At 40.6% G+C, this 20,791-nt stretch overlaps 1 protein-coding gene across 3 annotated transcripts in view; it reads left to right on the top strand.

The window, feature by feature from the left end:
• strbp (spermatid perinuclear RNA binding protein) overlaps nucleotides 1-1,214 on the top strand; it is a 267,170-nt gene extending 265,956 nt beyond the window's left edge. For all 3 annotated transcript variants that reach the window (XM_072239910.1, XM_072239908.1, XM_072239909.1), the window contains one exon: nucleotides 785-1,214. In XM_072239910.1, coding sequence (XP_072096011.1) covers nucleotides 785-867 — 83 coding nt within the window. In that variant the 3' untranslated portion in view covers nucleotides 868-1,214. The remainder of the gene's footprint in view (nucleotides 1-784) is intronic.
• Nucleotides 1,215-20,791: the final 19,577 nt, after the last annotated feature.

The following is a 20,791-nucleotide window of genomic DNA, read 5'->3' as shown; positions in this document are numbered from 1 at the left end:
AATTGATGCAAAGCTGTGGTAGCATCTGTTTGCTGTCGACATCAGGCAAGCACATGGCTCAAAATTATAACTTCCTGGAGACAGGTTGATCAAGATATTTGGGTGCAACAATTAACACCCTAGTCTACCACAAATTGTGCACATTGAAATTATTTACTTCAAATCTTTTCCTTGTTCCCTGCACCAACCATTATTGATCAAAAATCTGGCATCATATTTCATTAACATACCGATACTGTTTTGAAGCATGAGTATTTAATAGACAACTTTGAGTTAGGAGTTGTGGCAGGGTGGTGTGGTGGTTCAGTGGGTAGTGTTGAAATAGTTTTGCCAGTGTAGTAAATATGGATTAAATAGATGCCTCTATTATATTACCTGTGCAAGATTGAGCTACTCTAATTATTGTGTTTTAATCTTTAATGTAGGTTCCTTCCCTCCTTTAATGATGCTAATTCCACTATGCCCAGATCTATCCCTAATAATTTATTCTGTAAATAAAATGAAGTGTATGTTCGGCACATAAAGTATCACCTTAATTTGTAGTATGTAAGTCACAGGATTGTTTCCACTATTTACATCTTAACAAAATATATATGGGGCTGATGTGAATAAAAATGGAGGTTTCTCACACACTTGATTATATTGCAGATGATACATGTAAGGAAAAACAAATAAATTGAATGGCCAATCTGCAAAGATCTATGGTAACAGAACCTTATATTCTTAAGTCAATTTAATGGACCATTAAACTTATTTGGGGTCCTTTCGTTTCTTCTCTCTATAGGTTTGCCAGGCAAGAGAATGCTTCTGTTCCCTGTTATGAAAATTCCAACATATCCTGTTCCCCTTTACTCCTTTTTCAGCTAATTACTGTATTAGAAGCATAATAATAGTAAAAACAGAAAGCAAGCATTAGGAGGAAAAAAGTTGCTTTTTTTAATTAAATTTCTTTTGAAAATGCTGTATGAAGCAAATTATTTGTAAAATAATTTTCCTATCTTTTTGATTTTAACAAAAAGGCTTAGTTCATTAAAACTTGAAAATGTACTGTGAAATGTTACCTCATTCTCAGAATTTAACTTAATCCAGCCTTCTGTGGTAGAAAGTAATAAAATTTAAAAAAAAAACCTCACCAACATTTTAATTGAAGTATCATAGCTTCTGAAGAATTTTATGGAAGCTTATTTGTGAAGGATGTATAGATTATAGATCTTTGTTCACAAATAAACACTTTCTGTTTCAGAATCAGCCAGCGTATTGCTTGTTTTATAAATCTCTTTTATGTAGTAAAGCCTTAACCCAGTATTGTGCATATGCTCTGTACTGGCCATCATTTGTGTAATAAATATTACATTCCTTATGCAAATTTTGTAGTTTGAATTAAGTTTTCAAAAATTTGATTTGGTTATTGGGAAAGTTAGGCCATATGAATTATAATGTTTTATACAAATGATGGAAGCTGCAAATGAGCTAATATGCCTACAGCTTTCTTAAGATATTGGTATAAAGCATGTGTGCTAAAATTGGCTTAAGGCTGTCTTGCCTCCATAATCTCATATATTTGGTTCTTGTGGCCTTTTTTTTTGTAAGTTACCTGAGATGCACCTTAACTCTCCATGACTTGCTTCTAGGTAGACAGGTCTTTTTTAATTAATGAACTGCATTACAAAATAAACCACAAAAAATCTTTGCTATGGATCTTTTTCCCACTGCACTAAACGAAGAATCTGAAGCAGCAACAAGGTCCCCCATGGATACTCGCTACTTAATTGTCCCAATTCTTGTTGAGTGCTGCTATTTTTTTTTTAAAAGTGACACGTTTCACCCACGGGCCATCATCCTTTCATCATTGTCAAGCCTAACAGAAGTTCAGATGCTTGTGTTTATATATAAGTGTTAACCAACATTTATTACCCCAACGTCCTTGTGTATATGCATGCCTGCTGTGGAAATGATTATGCCACTTTTGTAGGTTATTTTTAAATCATCCTCAATCACATCACTTTCTTCCCAAGATTAAGGTACCAATCAGTTTCTTTCCAGTTAATACTTGAGAAGGACACCTTCCTTTAAAATCTTGTATGTTGGACTGTGTTTTAAAGATGGAATCCAATGATAGCAATTTATCAAAGCCTGAGTTAACTCTAATTGACTGGTATTGAAGAAGGGGATTGAAAGCTTTGAGTGGATATGAAGCATTGTATTTCTCACAAAAACTTTCTACTAATACATCCTGAAAGATTACTGTGTATTTTTACATAATAAACAGTATGTCAAAATGTGGCACTTAGATAGAGATGATTTGTAAAATAAACAATTAGAAAGCTATAAAGCACAAGAAGAAATTAATTGACTTTTCATACCTGTGTGGAACTGAGCTTCTCAATTAGTCTATGCTCAGAATCAGATTTATTATCACTGACATACAGTATGTCATCAAATTTGTTATTTGTTGTTTTATGGCAGCAGGACAGTGCAATACATAAAATATACTAAAAATTAGAATTACGTGTGTGTGTGTGTGTGTGTGTGTATATACACTGCTATAGTGCAAAAGAGAAAAGCAAATATAGTGAGGTTGGGTTCACGGACCAATCAGAAATCTGATGGCAGATGGGAAGAAGCAATTCCTGAAACACTGAGTGTGTATCTTCAGACTCCTGTACCTCCTCCCTGATGGTAGTAACGAAGAGACTATTTTCCGAAGATTTGCAGTTTCCACAGGTATTGATCCACTTCTCCTGTGAAGGATATCGAATTCACTTTCATCACCCTTTTAATGCACAGCAGACTGTCATAACATGCATTGTTTTGTTTAAAATCTCTCTTTACCTCCAGATCTTTTGCTTTAGATTTGTGTCCTCTGGTTGTTGATTCTTTGGCCAAGATTTTTTTTTACTAAACTACTTCCTCAAAACTTTTCATGATTTTCCTCTAACCTTACTGTGGTGAAGTCCCGATTACTGGTAGTGTTCTAGTAAATCTCCTTGAGAGCAATGGAATGGACATTTTAACCTTACCATGGTAAAGCCCCCATTATAGGTAGTGTTCTAGTAAATCTTGACAGCAAAGTAATGGGCATTTTTACCACTGGATTTTTTTTTTGCCATTCAATTATTTTCTGGCTGTTATCAACATTCCATCCAGCCACATTGGCTCCATATCTCTCAATACATCTGGCCAGCAAAAGTCTATCAATCTCAAATTTCAAGTAATCCAGTTGGAGCCTATCCAGTGCCTTATAAATGTTCAGTTATTGTTTTTGTACATGTTTCTTCTTTTCATAAAGTCAAGTAATCGTACATGCATTTCTAACAGTTTCTCAACATGTACGTTTTCATGCATGCAGCTTAGATCTCCCTATTCCTATGTTAAAACTGTATTTATTGGTTTATACTGCATCAGCTTGTGCTTCTCAGTAAAATGTATTGTTTTATTGTTCTGTGTTAAGTTGCATCTCTGTGTTTGCCCATTTCACCAGCTTGTCTATGTTTTTATGGCATCTGTCACGGTCTTTTCCACTGTTTATTTATGTTTTAAATTTTATTGAGATACAGTGTGGAACAGGCACTTCCAGCTCTTCGAGCCTCACCACCCACCAATCCCGCAATTTAATCCAAACCTAATCACAAGACAAACAGTACATCTTTGGATTGTGGGAGGAAACCTGTAGGGAAACAACAGGAATTCTGCAGATGCTGGAAATTCAAGCAACACACATCAAAGTTGCTGGTGAACGCAGCAGGCCAAGCAGCATCTGTAGGAAGAGGTGCAGTCGACGTTTCAGGCCGAGATCCTTCATCAGGACTAACTGAAGGAAGAGTGAGTAAGGGATTTGAAAGTTGGAGGGGGAGGGGGAGATCCAAAATGATAGGAGAAGACAGGAGGGGGAGGGATAGAGCCAAGAGCTGGACAGGTGATAGGCAAAAGGGGATACGAGAGGATCATGGGACAGGAGGTCCGGGAAGAAAGACGGGGGGCGGGGAGACCCAGAGGATGGGCAAGAGGTATATTCAGAGGGACAGAGGGAGAAAAAGGAGAGTGAGAGAAAGAATGTGTGCATAAAAATAAGTAACAGATGGGGTTTGAGGGGGAGGTGGGGCCTAGCGGAAGTTAGAGAAGTCGATGTTCATGCCGTCAGGTTGGAGGCTACCCAGACGGAATATAAGGTGTTGTTCCTCCAACCTGAGTGTGGCTTCATCTTTACAGCAGAGGAGGCCGTGGATAGACATGTCAGAATGGGAATGGGATGTGGTATTAAAATGTGTGGCCACTGGGAGATCCTGCTTTCTCTGGCGGACAGAGCGTAGATGTTCAGCAAAGCGGTCTCCCAGTCTGCGTCGGGTATCGCCAATATATAAAGGGCCACATCGGGAGCACCGGACGCAGTATATCACCCCAGTCGACTCACAGGTGAAGTGTTGCCTCACCTGGAAGGACTGTTTGGGGCCCTGAATGGTGGTAAGGGAGGAAGTGTAAGGGCATGTGTAGCACTTGTTCTGCTTACACGGATAAGTGCCAGGAGGGAGATCAGTGGGGAGGGATGGGGGGGATGAATGGACAAGGGAGTTGTGTAGGGAGCGATCCCTGTGGAATGCGGGGGGGGGGGAGGGAAAGATGTGCTTAGTGGTGGGATCCCGTTGGAGGTGGCGGAAGTTACGGAGAATAATATGTTGGACCCGGAGGCTGGTGGGGTGGTAGGTGAGGACCAGGGGAACCCTATTCCTAGTGGGGTGGCGGGAGGAAGGAGTGAGAGCAGATGTACGTGAAATGGGGGAGATGCGTTTAAGAGCAGAGTTGATAGTGGAGGAAGGGAAGCCCCTTTCTTTGAAAAAGGAAGACATCTCCCTCATCCTAGAATGAAAAGCCTCATCCTGAGAGCAGATGCGGCGGAGACGGAGGAATTGCGAGAAGGGGATGGCGTTTTTGCAAGAGACAGGGTGAGAAGAGGAATAGTCCAGATAGCTGTGAGAGTCAGTAGGCTTATAGTAGACATCAGTGGATAAGCTGTCTCCAGAGACAGAGACAGAAAGATCTAGAAAGGGGAGGGAGGTGTTGGAAATGGACCAGGTAAACTTGAGGGCAGGGTGAAAGTTGGAGGCAAAGTTAATAAAGTCAACGAGTTCTGCATGCGTGCAGGAAGCAGCGCCAATGCAGTCGTCGATGTAGCGAAGGAAAAGTGGGGACAGATACCAGAATAGGCACAGAACATAGATTGTTCCACAAACCCAACAAAAAGGCAGGCATAGCTACGACCCATACGGGTGCCCATAGTTACACCTTTAGTTTGGAGGAAGTGGGAGGAGCCAAAGGAGAAATTATTAAGAGTAAGGACTAATTCTGCTAGACGGAGCAGAGTGGTGGTAGAGGGGAACTGATTAGGTCTGGAATCCAAAAAGAAGCGTAGAGCTTTGAGACCTTCCTGATGGGGGATGGAAGTATATAAGGACTGGACATCCATGGTGAAAATAAAGCGGTGGGGGCCAGGGAACTTAAAATCATCGAAAAGTTTAAGAGCGTGAGAAGTGTCACGAACATAGGTCGGAAGGGATTGAACAAGGGGTGATAAAACAGTGTCGAGGTATGCAGAAATGAGTTCGGTGGGGCAGGAGCAAGCTGAGACAATAGGTCGGCCAGGACAGGCAGGTTTGTGGATCTTGGGTAGGAGGTAGAAACGGGAAGTGCGAGGTGTGGGAACTATAAGGTTGGTAGCAGTGGATGGGAGATCCCCTGAGCGGATAAAGTCGGTGATGGTGTGGGAGACAATGGCCTGGTGCTCCTTAGTGGGGTCACGATCGAGGGGTAAATAAGAGGAGGTATCCGCGAGTTGTCACTGTGCCTCGGCAAGGTAGAGGTCAGTACGCCAGACTACAACAGCACCCCCCTTATCGGCGGGTTTAATAATAAGGTTAGGATTAGTGCGGAGGGAGTGGAGAGCAGAGCGTACCGAAGGAGTGAGGTTGGAATGGGGACAAGGTGCGGTGAAGTCGAGGCGGTTGATGTCCCGTCGGACCTGTAGGGAACCCAGGCAGTATTGGGGAGAATGTACAAACTCCTTAAAGGCAGTGGCAGGAATTGAACCCAGAGTGCCTGTACTGTAAAGCATTGTGCTAACCACTATGCTACTACTCTACTTGTGTTTTGTATCATATACAAACTTTAAGATTATGCACCTTATTCCCAGATCCGGCTCATCACACCAACCACTGAGCAGCACTACTAATCTGAAACAACTTAGCATAAACCGTTTTTTTTTTGTGTCTTACCTAACCTTATATCCTTCAATCCCATGGGCTTCCATTTGGAAAGTAAATCATATTAAATAGACACAAGAGAATGCAGATGCTGGAAATCTACAGCAACACACAGAATGCTGGAGGAACTCAGCAGGTCAGGCAGCACCTATGGAGGGGAATAAGCAGTTAACATTTCAGACTGTTCATGTCCCTCTGTAGATTCAAAGTACATTTATTATCAAAATATGTATGCTGTATACAACCCTGAGATTAGTCTGCCCCACAGACAGCCACAAAACAAAGAAAACCATGGAACCTGTTCAAAAATAAACATCAACCACACCGCCCCTCCACCACGCAAAAGAAAATTGCACAAACAGCGACAAAAAAACAAGCAAAAAACAGAATATAAAACACAAAATGGAGAGAGTCCAGGTATATTCAGTTCAACTCAGTTCGTTATCTGCAGGCCGCCCTGATCAAAATTGCCTAAACAGCAACAAAAAAAAAAAGGTGACCAGAAACCGGAAACACATCATAACATGAAACACAGAGTCCAAGCCACAGACCACTGAGTTCCTCCAGCATTTTGTGTGTATACAAATAGGTATTTATTTTATAAGACAAATTTCACTTCTCTCCTCAATCTGTAAATAATCTGTAATCCCTCTGTAAAATGAAAATTAAATTACATTAACACACACAGATGCTGGAGGAACTCAGCAGGTCAAGCAGCATCTATGGAGAGGAATAAACAGTCGACTGGTCCTGATGAAGGGTCTCGACCCGAAACATCAACTGTTTATTCCTTTCCATAGATGCTAACTTCCTGCTGAGTTCCTCCAGTGGCTTGTGGATTTCCACCATTTGCAGAATTTCTTGTGTTTATAATTAATTACATTGTTGCCAATAGTAATACCTTAAAGCATTACTGTCTGACAGGGCACTTAATGTGGAAGCTTCACAACACTGCCATTGCAAGCTGATGTTGGCTCTTGATATTTGAATGCTGCCAAGTAACACGGTATTAAATTTTCATCAGTTGTCAGCCTGCCATTTGCAAATCTGTTTGTTGCCTGCATTCAGCAAGACTGCAACCTATAAAGCTATATGTAAAGGAATCTCTTACTATCTCTTCTTTCAATTAGTCCTGACGAAGGGTCTTGGCCCAAAACGTCGACTGTACTTCGCCCTATAGATGCTGCCGGGCCTGCTGCGTTCACCAGCATTTTGTGTGTGTTGCTTGAATTTCCAGCATCTGCAGATTTTCTGGTGTTTGAAGCTATATCAAATGTGTTCAGAATTAACTTGCTGAAGGCAGAATATTTAAGCAATGAATCAAGTCACCAGACTCAAAACAGTTACTTTCTCCAAGCTGTAAGGCTGATAAATGCTTCCACCCACTAACCCAGCCCACCACACCCCCAACCACCACTACTTTATCGTTTCTTGTCAGAGTCACCTTATGTACAGACACCCCTGTGCCTAGTGTCACTTTATAGACATACAATCAATCTATGTATATAACCTATCTTATTGTGTCTTTATTATTATTTTGTTCTTTACCTTATTGTGTTCTTTAATACTGCATCAGATCCAGAGTAATGATTATTTCATTCTCCTTTACACTTGTGTACTGGAAGTGATATACAGCAATCTTGAAGTCCTCATGCGGAGGGATTTCCATTGTTCAACCTGATGGGGAGTACAGGAAAATGCCGTATTATGTCTGCACAGTAGAAAACTGTATTATCAAGCATTTAGCATGTAAAAAATGATTGGCTGCAGTTGTCCAATTTACTGACAGGATTGCTTCAAACAAAGATGCTTCAATGAACAGAAAATGGGGTGGATGGAGAAAACAAAGGAAATGTGATGGATGTAAATCAGGAAAAAGTGTGAGGCTTTTTTAATTATAGCTGTTCTGTCTGCAGAAAATGTAAACAGGAGATGAGTGAAAATAGCGGGACGAAAAATATTTTAAAAACCACAAGATTCTGCCGATGCTGAAGATCTTGAGCAACACACACAAAATGTTCGAGGAACTCAGCAGTGTCAGCCCAAAATGCATCTATGGAGGGGAATAAACAATCGACATTTCAGGCTGAGACTGGAAGTGAAAGGGGCTGAAGTCAGAATAAGGTGGGTGGAGGGAAAGGAGTAGAGGGAAGAGGGTTGGAAATTACCAAAAGATGGAGAAATTGATGTTCATGTCACCAAGTTGGAGGTTACCCAGATGGAATATGAGATGTTGTGTCTCCTCTTTGAGTTTTACCTCATCGTGGCAAACAACTTCATTTGGGAATCGAAAGTCAACTTGAAAAAGGTTGCTACTGGGAACTCCTGTATTTTGTGGCGGGCAGAGCAAAGGCATTTGACAAAGCGGTCCCTGAATCTGCATTGGATCTCACCAATGTGAGGAGACAACAATGGGAGCACCAGATGCAATAGATAACCCTGACAGATTCACAGGTGAAGTGTTGCCTCATCTGGAAGGACTGTTTGGGGCCCTGAATGGTGATGAGGGTGGCAGTGTGGGGCAAGCGTAGAACTTGTCATGTTCGAAGAGATATGTGCCTGGAGGGAGATCAGTGAGGAGGGATGAGTGGGCAAGGGAGTCACGTGGAGAGTGATTCCTGCAGAAAGCAGAGAGGTGGGGAGGGGGAGATGTGCTTAGTGGTAGGATCCTGTTTTGTGTCTGTTGCACAAAATATGATGCTGGCATAGCAAGGCACAAGACATTGTCTTAGTTGAAAAGCTGCTATGAGAGAGATTATTAGAAATACTTCACAGATCAAGCATCATCTCTGGAGTGAGAAAAACAAGGCGTAATGTTGTAGACCTTTCATGGTGACCTTTCGTCATAACTGGCAAATTCTGATACTAACAAGGTCTATAAATGCAGGGATGTGATGGTGAGGCTTTATAAGGCATTGGTCAGTCCACACTTGGCGTATTGTAAGCAGTTTTAGGCCCCAAATAGAGAAGACCAGGCCTCGGAAAGGTGGCATCCATCATTAAGGATCCCCATCAGCCAGGACGTGCCCTCTTCTCGTTGCTGCCATAAAGGAGGAGGTACAGGTGCCTGAAGTCATGCCCTCAACATTTCAGGAACAGCTTCTTCCCTTCCACCATCAGATTTCTGAATGGATAATGAGCACATGTACACTATTCTCACTATTTTTTCTTCTTTTCTCTCTCTCTTTTTGCACCACTAATAAACAGTGTGTATGTATGTGTGTGTATCATTCTGTCAGAAACCCTGAAGCAGGTGGTCATGGTAGAACAGATTTAGGATGCGTTTGAGCATAGGAAAGCCAAATAGGGGGAGCTGGCAGAGCAGTGCCAGGGATGGGTGGAGGGCACGATTGAGCCTATAGAAGTGGGTGTATTAGTTTTACTGGTTGCTTGTTGTGCAGAACCTACTCCCTCCTTGGAGATGCAAAGAAAAGAGCCATCAGGGCCATTACAGAGGCTGCTGAGCGAGCCTCCAGATGGCTGTAGATCAAGAGGTGTGACCTGTGGACCAATACTGCTGAGACACAAACCAGGGCCTGATCAACCCTGGCTGGGTCACCTGGACGGGTGTGTCTGATGTTCAAAGACCTGAAACACCCAATGACCCCAGGTTACTTCACTGATGATGTGTCCCAGTGCACATATATAGCTAGCATGCCTAACACTTTGCACAGTACTGTAGTAGTTTTATGTATCGCACTGTACTGCTGCCACAAAAGAAAACAAATTTCATGACATGTGTAAGTGATGATAAACCTGATTCTGACATGGGTCTCTATTGTGATCGGAGAGTGGGAAGGGGGCAGAGAGAGGGAAAAGGGGAAGGTAGAGGGGAGGAAGCAGGAAGCACCAGAGAGACATTCTGTAATGATCTATAAACCAATTGTTTGGGATCAATTCATCTGGCCTAGTGCCGCAGGGCTAGGTGTGTCTGCACCCTCGCCACCCCCTTCCCCCTCCCACCGCACCGCCCCGGCATTCCTTCTCCGCCACCTGTCCCACACCTCTCCCACGGCACTCCACCCTCACCATTTCCAACATCCTTTGCTCCTGCCAGATTAACAAAATTGCTCTCCGCTCTACATTGCCAAATACTGTGTGTATATATATATATTTCTTAGTATAACTTATTATTATGTATTGTAATGTACTGTTGCCACAAAACAACATTTCACAACATTTCCAGTGATATTAAACCTGCTTCTGATTCCACATTGTGAGCACCAAGTGTCACATATCCAATTGAAAGTGAAAATGAAACACTGATTCATCTGGAAGGAGTGCTTGGTCCCTGGATGTTGGGAAAAGGAGAGGTAAAGGGGGAAGAGTTGCATTTCAATGGAAAGTGGCATGAGATGAACAGTGTGCATTGGTGGCATTGAAAGAGCAAACCAGCAGATCCCAAAGGAAATGGTCTCTTTGGAATGGTGAAGAGAGGAGAACGATGGAACCCTGTCTTTGCCCTGGGTGCAAGTAGGTGGGAGAGTAAAACTGAGGAAGCAAACACACCTCACCAAGACCCTATGGTTAAGGAAAAATAAAGACATCTTCAAAGTTATATTCAAAGTAAATTTATTACCAAAATTTGTATATGTCACCATATACACCATAGCCTCTCATATGGTAACACCAAGGAATTTCAAGTTACTGACCTTCTAAACCTCCAATCCCCTAATGAGGACTGGCTCTTGGACCTCCGGCTTCTTCCTCCTGTAGACAGTAATCACCTCATTAGTTTTGCTAACTGGTCTAAACGTCTTACAACACATATCAAAAAAAACTATAGCTGTTGTAAATACTGTGATACTCAGCAAATCCAGAATAGAGAGGAATAGAAGCACACACAAAATGCTGGAGGAACTCACCAGATCGGACAGCATCCATGGAGGGGAATAAACAGTCCTTGTTTCAAGGTGAGACCCTTCATCAGGACTGGATGGGAAGGATAAGAAGGTGGGAGAAGAAGGAGGACAAATTGGCAGGTGATAGGTAAAGCAAGGTGAGTGGGGGATGGGGGTTGAAGTAAGAAGTTGGGAGGGGATATGTGGGAAAGGAAAAGGACTGGAGAAGGAGGAATCTGATCGGAGAGGAGAGTGGACAATTGGAGAAAAGAGGACGGACACCAGAGGAAGGTAATAGGCCAGTGAGGTGAGGTGAAGAGAAGAGGTAAGTGGGGAATTAAAAAGAGGGAAGATGGAGGGAGAAAATAAATGGAATTTAAAGAAATTAATAGTTTTTCAAGTCATTGGATATTGGTTGCTACCCCCTACCCCATGAAATGGAGATGAAAAAATGAGAAAAGAAATGGACAGCAAATATAACAAAACTTTTTTTATCTTCAACAATGTGCTATCTCTTCACAGTGCAACTTCCCATTCAACCTTATGATATGTTTCAGCTGCTGTTTTACCTCCTCCTATCCCATCATCCTGGTCCCCAAACACACCTTACTCTGCTGCCAATTTAATATACAGAGTGTTCAGTGTCTACAGTGGAGAAACCAAATAGAATCATGGTGGTTGCCGTGTGGAACTCTTCAAACTTATCTGAGGGGTACCCCAAAGGTTCCAGTTTTGATGAAAGAACATCAACCAGCTGTTCTTCCATCTGCCTGACCTGTATTTCCAATCTAGAACAGCACAGTATTGTCCAGTCAGCCCACAAAGTTTTACCAACTGATAAACCTACTCTAAAATTAATCTAACTCTTCCCTCCTATGTACCCCTTCCATTTCTTTTTTCTTCTTCTATGTGCCTATCTAAGAATCTCTTAAATATCCCTAATGTATCTGTCTCTGGCAGCATATTCCATGCACCCACCACTTTCTTCAAATCACCTTCAAATTATGCCCCTTTAAAATAGCCATTTCCACCTTGGGAATGCTATACACTCGATCTATGCTTCTTTGACAAACTGCTTTAGTTGTGCAATGGAGAGTATATTGACTGGCTACATCACAGCTTCGTATGGAAACACCAGTGCCCTTGAACAGAAAATCCTACAAAAAGTAATGGATACAGCCCAGTCTATCGGGGGAAAGCTCTTCCCACCATTGAGCACATCTATCGCAGGAAAGCAGCATCCATCATCAGGGCCCCCCACCACCCAGGACATGTTCTCTTCTGCTGTCGTCAGAAAGAAGGTACAAGAGCCTCAGGAATCACACTCACCACGTTAAAAGAACTATCAGGCTCTTGAATCACTCTACTTCACTTGCCCCATCATTAAAATGTTTCCACAACCTATGGATTCGCTTTCAAGGACTCTTCATATCATATTCTCAATGTTTATTGCTTTTTTATTTATTATTATTATTACTTTCTTCCTTTTTGTATTTGCGCAGTTTGTTGTCTTTTGCAGACTAGTTGAACGCCCAAGTTGGTGCAGTCTTTCAATGGTTCTAATATGGATTTATTGAGTATACCCACAAGAAAATAAATCTCTGGATTTTATATATATATATACACACACACACATGTACCCTGATAATAAACTTAGAAACCATAGAAAAACTACAACACAGAAACAGGCCTTTTGGCCCTTCTTGTCTGTGCCAAACCATTTTCTGCCTAGTCCCACTGACCTGCACACGGACTATATCCCTTCATACACCTCCCATCCATGTATCTGTCTAACTTATTCTTAAATATTAAAAAAGAACCCGCATTTACCGACTCGTCTGGCAGCTCATTTCATACTCCCACCACTCTCTGTGTGAAGAAGAACTTTGAACTTTTACACTTTTATCTCCTCTGTCAAGTCACCTCTCATCCTCCTCCACTTCAAAGAGAAAAGCCCCAGCTTATTCAGCCTATCCTGATAAGACATGCTTTCTAATCCAGGCAACATCCTTGAGTATGTTCTATGTTCTAAAATATTTTTGTTAGTGTTTGTTTTTAATCAACAATTTCACCACTGTTTTTAAGTGGATTAAAAACATCTCTCAATTATAAGTATCTGTGCATTTTCCTGGTTATTTTGTTTTGCTGAAAACACAGTCCAGAGGTTTGGCAAGTGACAACAATGACATTAGCACAGATTCTATTCCGTATTTTATCTTGACAACTATGGTTTGAGGCAACGATAAGATGATCCATTATGTAATTTGTTTTCTTTTTCCCAACGGGAACTGGATCATCATCCTTTGTTACTCGTACTGTAATAAAGATCAGGCATTCATCATCATCATTATGTGTCCTGTTGTATGACATAGGCAATCATGGTCTCCATGATCATGATTGTTCTTGGCAAATTTTTCTACGGAAGTGGTTTGCCATTGCTTTCTTCTGCCAGTGTCTTTACAAGGCAGGTGGTCCCAACCATTATTAATACTCTCAGAGATTGTCTGCCTGCCATCAATGGTAACTGGGACTTGTGACATACACCAGCTGCTCATATGAACATCCACCACCTGCTCCCATAGCATCACGTCACCCTGATCAGGGAGCTAAACAGGTGCTACACCTTGCCTGCAGGTGACCTGCAGGCTAGCGGAGGGAAGGGGGACCTTAGACTTCCTTTGGTAGAGACGTATCTTCACCTTGCCACCCAATTACAATTAATGTTGTACATTAATTCTTAAATAAGGAAAGACATCGCTGCGTGCTTAGTAATTTGATTATCTTCTAAAGAATGAGGTAACCCATCAAATAATAACATTGGCCATGCCCAAAAAGGTTTAGTTTATTAAAATTGTAATTTCAGAGATGCCTTGCAGAATTTTTAATATCCCATCAGGAATGTTGGAAGTTTCAATATGAATTGTGAAAAGTGAAGTTAGGTCCTGCAACATGGATTTAGGGAGACTGGAAGAATCAACAGGAGGAGCTCCAAGGTTGTGAACTCTGCATCGGTTCTAGTGCTCTATATAAGTGAGTATACTCACATTATGTTCAGTTTGAATTATAAATTTCAATTTATTTGAACTGCAGTCAAATTGCTGAATTTATATAGTGTATGGCCCTGTGCATTGTACGAGTGGAAGCCCAGTTTACTCTCTAGTCTCACATATAATGGTTTGAAGTTCGGTCAGTTGTCCCAAAAAATGAAAAAATTAGGATTAAGGCAACTTGTTAGTTCCATGTGGTCTTAAAATTATCAAAGTTCAAAGTAAATTTATTATTAAAGTACACATATGTCACCATAAACAACCCTGAGATTCATTTTCTTGCAGGCATTCACAATAAATATAAATAAACAAAGTAATAATAATATAATCATACAGGATAAAGAAGCAAGAACAACTTACTTAATAGATATAGCCATCCCAAGTGCACATAACTGACAGAAATCAATAAGTGAAACACTAAGAATATGCAAAATTAAAAGAGGAAATTGAAAGAGTATGGAACATGAACAATAGTAATATCTACAACCGGTATCATCCCAAACTATAAACTACACCATAACTATAAACAACCAGGCCTGCACAGCAGTATTTATGTAAATCTCCAGAAAGCCGCAATGCTGAACACCACTAGAATTGTCCGAAAGTTCCAAGCAATTGAGAAATAAGTGTGCTTGGCTATGCTCTTACCTCAGGTTTTACAAGTTGAGCTGAGAAAAAATAAAAATAATGATAATAAATAAATAAGCAATAAGTATCAAGAACATAAGATGAAGAGTCCTTGAAAGTGACTCCATAGGTTGTGCAGTCAGTTCAGTGTTAGCATGAAAATTATCCCCTCTGGTTCAGGAGCCTGATTGTTAAGGGGTAATAACTGTTCTTGAATCTGGTGGTGTGGATAATGAGGCTCCTGTACCTCCTTCCTGATGGCAGCAGTGGGAAGAGAGCATGGCCTGGATGGTGAGGGTTCTTGATGATGGATGCTGCCTCCCTGTGTCAATGCTGTACGCTGGGGAAAGCTTTATTGTGGTATATCTGCTTCTCTATGATGTTAGTTCCCTAGACAGTGACAACCACACCCATTCCAACAAGCAAAAGGGGAAAATCTGACATCATCTGGAACAAGATTCCTCATTAATCCTCTAATGGCACTCCTGACATTTGGATTTCAGATGCGTAAATTTGTCTGGACAACTTATTAATGATTCTAACTATGTTTGCTATCATTGGCTTCTTCCTTTACATACTAGGATTGTTTAGAGCAGGGGTTCCCAACCTTTTTAATACCATGGACCAATACCTTTAAGTAAGAGGTCTGTGGACCCCAGGCTGGGAACCCCTGGTTTAGAGAAATGGACGGTTGATGGTATTGAAGTTGGTAGAGTTGAACACTAGATGATAATATTAGATATCAATAGTCTTGTGTACATTTGTGTCTGGCATGTTCAACATATTCCAAATAAACATAAGTATCAGAAGAATATTGTAAAAGCATGATCTGATGAGATATCCATTTTGGGATGGTAGTTCATAGATTATCTGAGAAAGTAAGCTTCGTTAATCTGCACCTAAACTAATGACATGTGGAACAACATTTTTAATTGCAAACAATGTAATTAAATTTTTTAATCATTTGTGGGTATGTACACTCCATGCATTATTTTTATTTCTGTTGTAATGAGCTGCAAAGCTTCAGGAGCAGATTAGACCCAGAATGTTTGTTTATCGCACAGCATCCTTTTCTACCGTGCACCCTGCAGTTATTTAGATGAACGCTGTATTTTTCTGATGATGTTCAAGGAACAAAATCAAAAATGTTTACTCCTTTTCGAGCCCAGCTGCAATGTGCGATCCATACACAAAAGCTTGAGAGCATGGCTGCATTGTTTTCGAGAACGTGCCGTGCAATGAACATGTCTTTGAGTTTATTTCAATTTTCTTGCCCATGAATGAAAATAAAGTGCTTTCCGACATTGGAGACACACTGCCTACTGTTAAAGAAAGCCCACCAGTATCAGAGAGCAATTATATATATAGTTGTTTTATATTTCTTAATACAGGCATTCGTACTCACCATTGCCTGGTTCCCAGAATTTATGAGGGGTATTAAAATATCTGACCAAAAAATGTCCCCTTTGCAATGAAAATTCCACATACAGCTAAAGGAGCAGATAACTGTAAACTCTAATCAAGCATCCTCACTGCAGTGATAATTAACGTGCAGATTTGCTTCTCTGCTCTTTTTCTTACTGTAGGTGGTTTTTTCATTGACAATCCTTATTATCAGCCTCGGGCGATCGCACCTTTTATTATTCACTTGGGTCCTCAGGATTTCGACTCTGACTTCTAGAACCATCAGGTTGAGATTTGAAAACACCTTTTTTTTTGTCATGCCGATTCAGCTGTGGGCTAGGCAGACTGTTTCAAGGTTATATTCCTGATCAGCCCTTGCAAAAATGGCAGCCTTTAATGGTAACTTAAACTGGAAGTTAAATGTTCAAACCAAACTCATAAATGTTGTTTGTTTAACTGCCCCAAACGTTAACCATTTGAACTGTACAATAATGTGTTTTCATTTCCCTACCTTCACCTTTCACCTATGCCACTCCTGTGCATTCCAAGAAAGTTTGCAGTTAAAATTATTACATATTTTGCTTTTGACCTTGGCTAAAATCTGTTGTAAATTTGACTGTCAGTTCTGCTGCTGGTACGTACTTAGTAGGTTCAGCAGTTCAATATTAAAGTGTAACACCACTTAAGCTTTGCAAAATAACAGGATTAAGTATAATACAAGGTAAAAGTAACTGAATCGATCCATTAATGCAAACTGGCAAGCATTCCCTATAATGGATGTATTAAATTCTTTTCTCAGAAACCTTGCATTGCTGATACAGGGTTAAAATAAAATTCTAACTTGAAATAATTTCTAAAGTTACGGTGGCTGGGCATTGTTTGATAAATGTTTTGTGGATAACAAGAATGTTGGAATTTAGATAAAAAGTAGTTGAAAACAATGAGAATAAGTACAAATTATCCATAGTATGGGTGATGAATACTTAAATTTGAAACTGCTGAGAATTATATTTAAAGTTTGAAATGTGTTTGTGATTACTTGCATTATTTGTCTTCTGAGCTGTATTTTATGCTACATCCCTTCAAACTGTTAGAACTATAAATGCCATTGAAAATGCATGATTACTTACATTATATTCATCTGAAAATATGTCATTGAAGAACAATCACCCATTTGTCATTATGTAACTGTGTTTCACTGGTTCACATGTTCATCTGAGTCTGAAGTTCAAGTCTTGGTCCAATCACAACAATGAGACTCACACTCCAGTGCAAAGCTCACTGAGTTCCTCACTATAAGACCATAAAACAGAGGAGTAGAATTTGTCTATTTGACCCATTGAATCTGCTCTGCCATTCCAACATGGCTGATTTATTATTCCTATCAGGCGTTTCCCCCGCCTTCTCCCTGTAATCTTTGACGCCCTGACTAATCAAGAATCTGTCAACCTCCACTTTAAGTATACCCAATGATGGCCTCCATAGCTGTCTGTGACAATGAATTCCACAGATTCACTACCCTCTAGCTAATGAAGTGCTGTTTTAGATGCAATATTAGTCTAAGACTTTGTCTCTCAACTGGATGAACTTGAACAGCAACCCCAATGTCCTGTCTGATTCTTATTTCGCATATGGTAAACAGTTGATTTGGGCATTATCAGATTGCTGTCTCTGCTTTTTGTTTCATATTTAAGTTCAAGTTTTTTGTCATCTCACTGTACATATATACAACCAAATGAATCAACATTCCTCTCGACCATGGTGCACCGCCAAAACATATATCACACACAGCACATAAACCAAATAATTAAGTTAATAAAATATAATTCAAAATGCATGTAGTAGGTAGCACAGATAAACAGCTTGCTATCCTAGTGACGAGACCTTAGTGATGACAGGGTATTTCTTAGTCTCTCACTCAGAGGGAAGAAGCTGTTACCCAGACTAACAGTCCTAGTCCTGATGCTCCTGTACCTCCTTTCTGATGATAGTGGGTCGAAGGGATTGTAGGATGGGTGGTAGAGATCCTCAATAGTGCTTCAGGCACTTTGTATATAACACTCCGGGTAAATGTCACAAATGGTGGGGGGGGGGTGCGTGGGAGGAGACCTCAGTGATCCTCTCAGTGGTTTATCTTAGGGGTCTGTATGTTGCTGGAAAGACCGGCAGTTATTGCTCACCCCTAGTTGTGGATAACAAAGTTATGACGAGCCAGCTTCTTAAACCGTTGTAGTCCTTGTGAAAGGGTTCTTACAGTAACACACACAAAATGCTGGAAGAGTTCTGCATTTGTCACATTTTCCCCTTCCTCTGAATGTCATGTACTGCTAATTATAATATTTGTTAAAATATTCTATTTGGAATTTCATTTTCATTTTACAGAAGTGATTCTATTTTCTACATGACATTAATCGCTGAAGCTGACTTTGAACATTTGTGATCATTTTGAAGTGTGAAGTGTGTGTATGTTAATGCTAAGTGTATTATGGGCAAGGTGATGAGCTTATAACATGGATCATACATGGATCTATGTTGTTGTGACCGTTTCAGAGATTTGGTTGAGAGAGGAACAGGAATGGGTGCTTTATGTCCTAGTGTTTTAACATTTTAGAAAAGATAGCAAGAGAGGTAAAAGAAGTGAGGGAGTTACACTTTAATCAGGGACAATATCACAACAACACTCAGCTCACCTACTGGGTGTATATGGATAGAACTCAAAAATTGGAAGGGTGCAATCACTCTTATGGGATTGTACTACAGACCCCCTAATAGCCACCTGACATTGAGGAACAGATATTCAGGCTGATTAAGGAAAGATGTAAAAATAAAAGGGTTGTATTCATGGGGGATTTCAAATTCCCTAATATAAACTCAGAACTTCTGAGTGTAAGAGATTTAGATGGTCCAATGAGAGGAGGAGGTGTATTGCACCTGGTGTTGAGTAATGAGCCTGGCCAGGTGTCCGACCTTTCATTGGGTGAGCAATTAGGGAACAGTGCCCAAAACTCCTTAAATTTTAAAATACAGTAGCAATAGAAAAGGACAAGCATGGATCTTGTAGGAGAGTATTAAACTGGAGCAGGGTGAATTACAGGAGCATTAGGTGGGAACTAGGGAGAGCTAATTGGAACAGGTGTTTCTGGTCAAATGCACATTCAACATGCAGAGAGCAAAGACCAACTGCATAGAGCACAGGACAGATATGCTTTACTCAGAAGGATGGCAAGGTAAGAGAATCTTGGTTGATGAATTTAGTCAAGAAGAAAATGAAAAGTATATAAAGCTTAAGAAGTTAGAATCAAAATGAGCCCTTGTAGATTATAAAGAAGTCAGAAAAGAACTCAAGAAGGGAATTAGAAAAGTTGAGAGGTACCATGAAAAGGCTTTGGCAAGTAAAGGTAAGTGAATCTGTGGAGGCTAGGTTAATGGGTATATCTAAAGTGGAGATGAATAGCTTCTTGCTTAGTAAGGGCATCAAATGTTATGGGGAGAAGGCTGAAGAATGGGTTGAGAGGGATAATAAATCAGCCATGATGGAATGGTAGAGCAGACTCAATGGGCTGAATAGCTTAAATGTCCTTTTTTATGCTCTTAACTAGATGTTTGTGATTCCAAAGTAGAGGGGCATAATTCTGGGTACAGCTAGTATCTTTTTCCCACAGTTGAAATGTCTGATTACCAAAGGGCATGCACTTAAGGTGAGAGGGGATAAGTTCAAAGGAGATGTGTGGGGCAAGTTTTTTTTACAGAGAGCAGTGGTTGCCTGAAATGTGCTGCCTAGGATGGTGATGGAGGCAGATATAATAGAATTGTTCAAGAGATCCTTAGATAGGCACATGAATGTGCAGGAAATGAAGAATATGGACACTGCTGGCAGAAGGAATTAGTTTAATTGGGCATGTGAGTAATAGTTTATTTAATTCAGCCCAGCACTGTAGACTGAAAGGCCTTTTCCTGTGCTATACTGTTCTATGTTCAACAGAGCACTTTAGTTATTAGTGATAACTCATGCTGAAGAGTACTTTGAGGTTTGTGGCCAGAATTCATGTGGTATGATGCATGTGATGTTACCACACTGGAGTACCCTGTTTACAAAATTGCATTCAGCCCACCAGAACTATCCAGCAAACTAAACAGAACATAACAAGGTGCTGGAGGAACTCAGCATCTATGGGAGGAATCAGATTTATTATCGCTGGTATATATTGTTTTACAGTAGCAGTACAATGCAATACATAAATCTATAAGTTACAATAATAAATGTACAATAATGAAATACATTTTTAAAAATTAAATAAGTAGTGCAAAAAGCGAGCAAAAAATAGTGAGGTAGTGTTCATGGGTTCATTGTCCATTCAGAGATGTGATGAAAGAGGGGAAGAAGCTGTTCCTGAAACGTTGAGGTGTGTGTTTTCAGGCTCCTGTACCACCACCTTGAATGGTAGCAATGAGAAGAGGGCATGTCCTGGGTGATGTAGGTCCAGGTGATATAGGTCCTTACTGACAGACGCCACCTTTCTGAGGCATCACCTTTTGAAGATGTCATCAGTGCTGGAGAGGTTAGTACCCATGATGGAGACATTTAGGAAGAGCTGAAGTTTCTGGCCGAGTCCCTTCA

This window comes from Mobula birostris, chromosome 22 (genome assembly GCF_030028105.1).
Source record: "Mobula birostris isolate sMobBir1 chromosome 22, sMobBir1.hap1, whole genome shotgun sequence".
Lineage (NCBI taxonomy): Eukaryota > Metazoa > Chordata > Chondrichthyes > Myliobatiformes > Myliobatidae > Mobula > Mobula birostris.
Note: the sequence above shows the minus strand (reverse complement) of the source record. Positions and strands in the feature narration are given on the sequence as shown.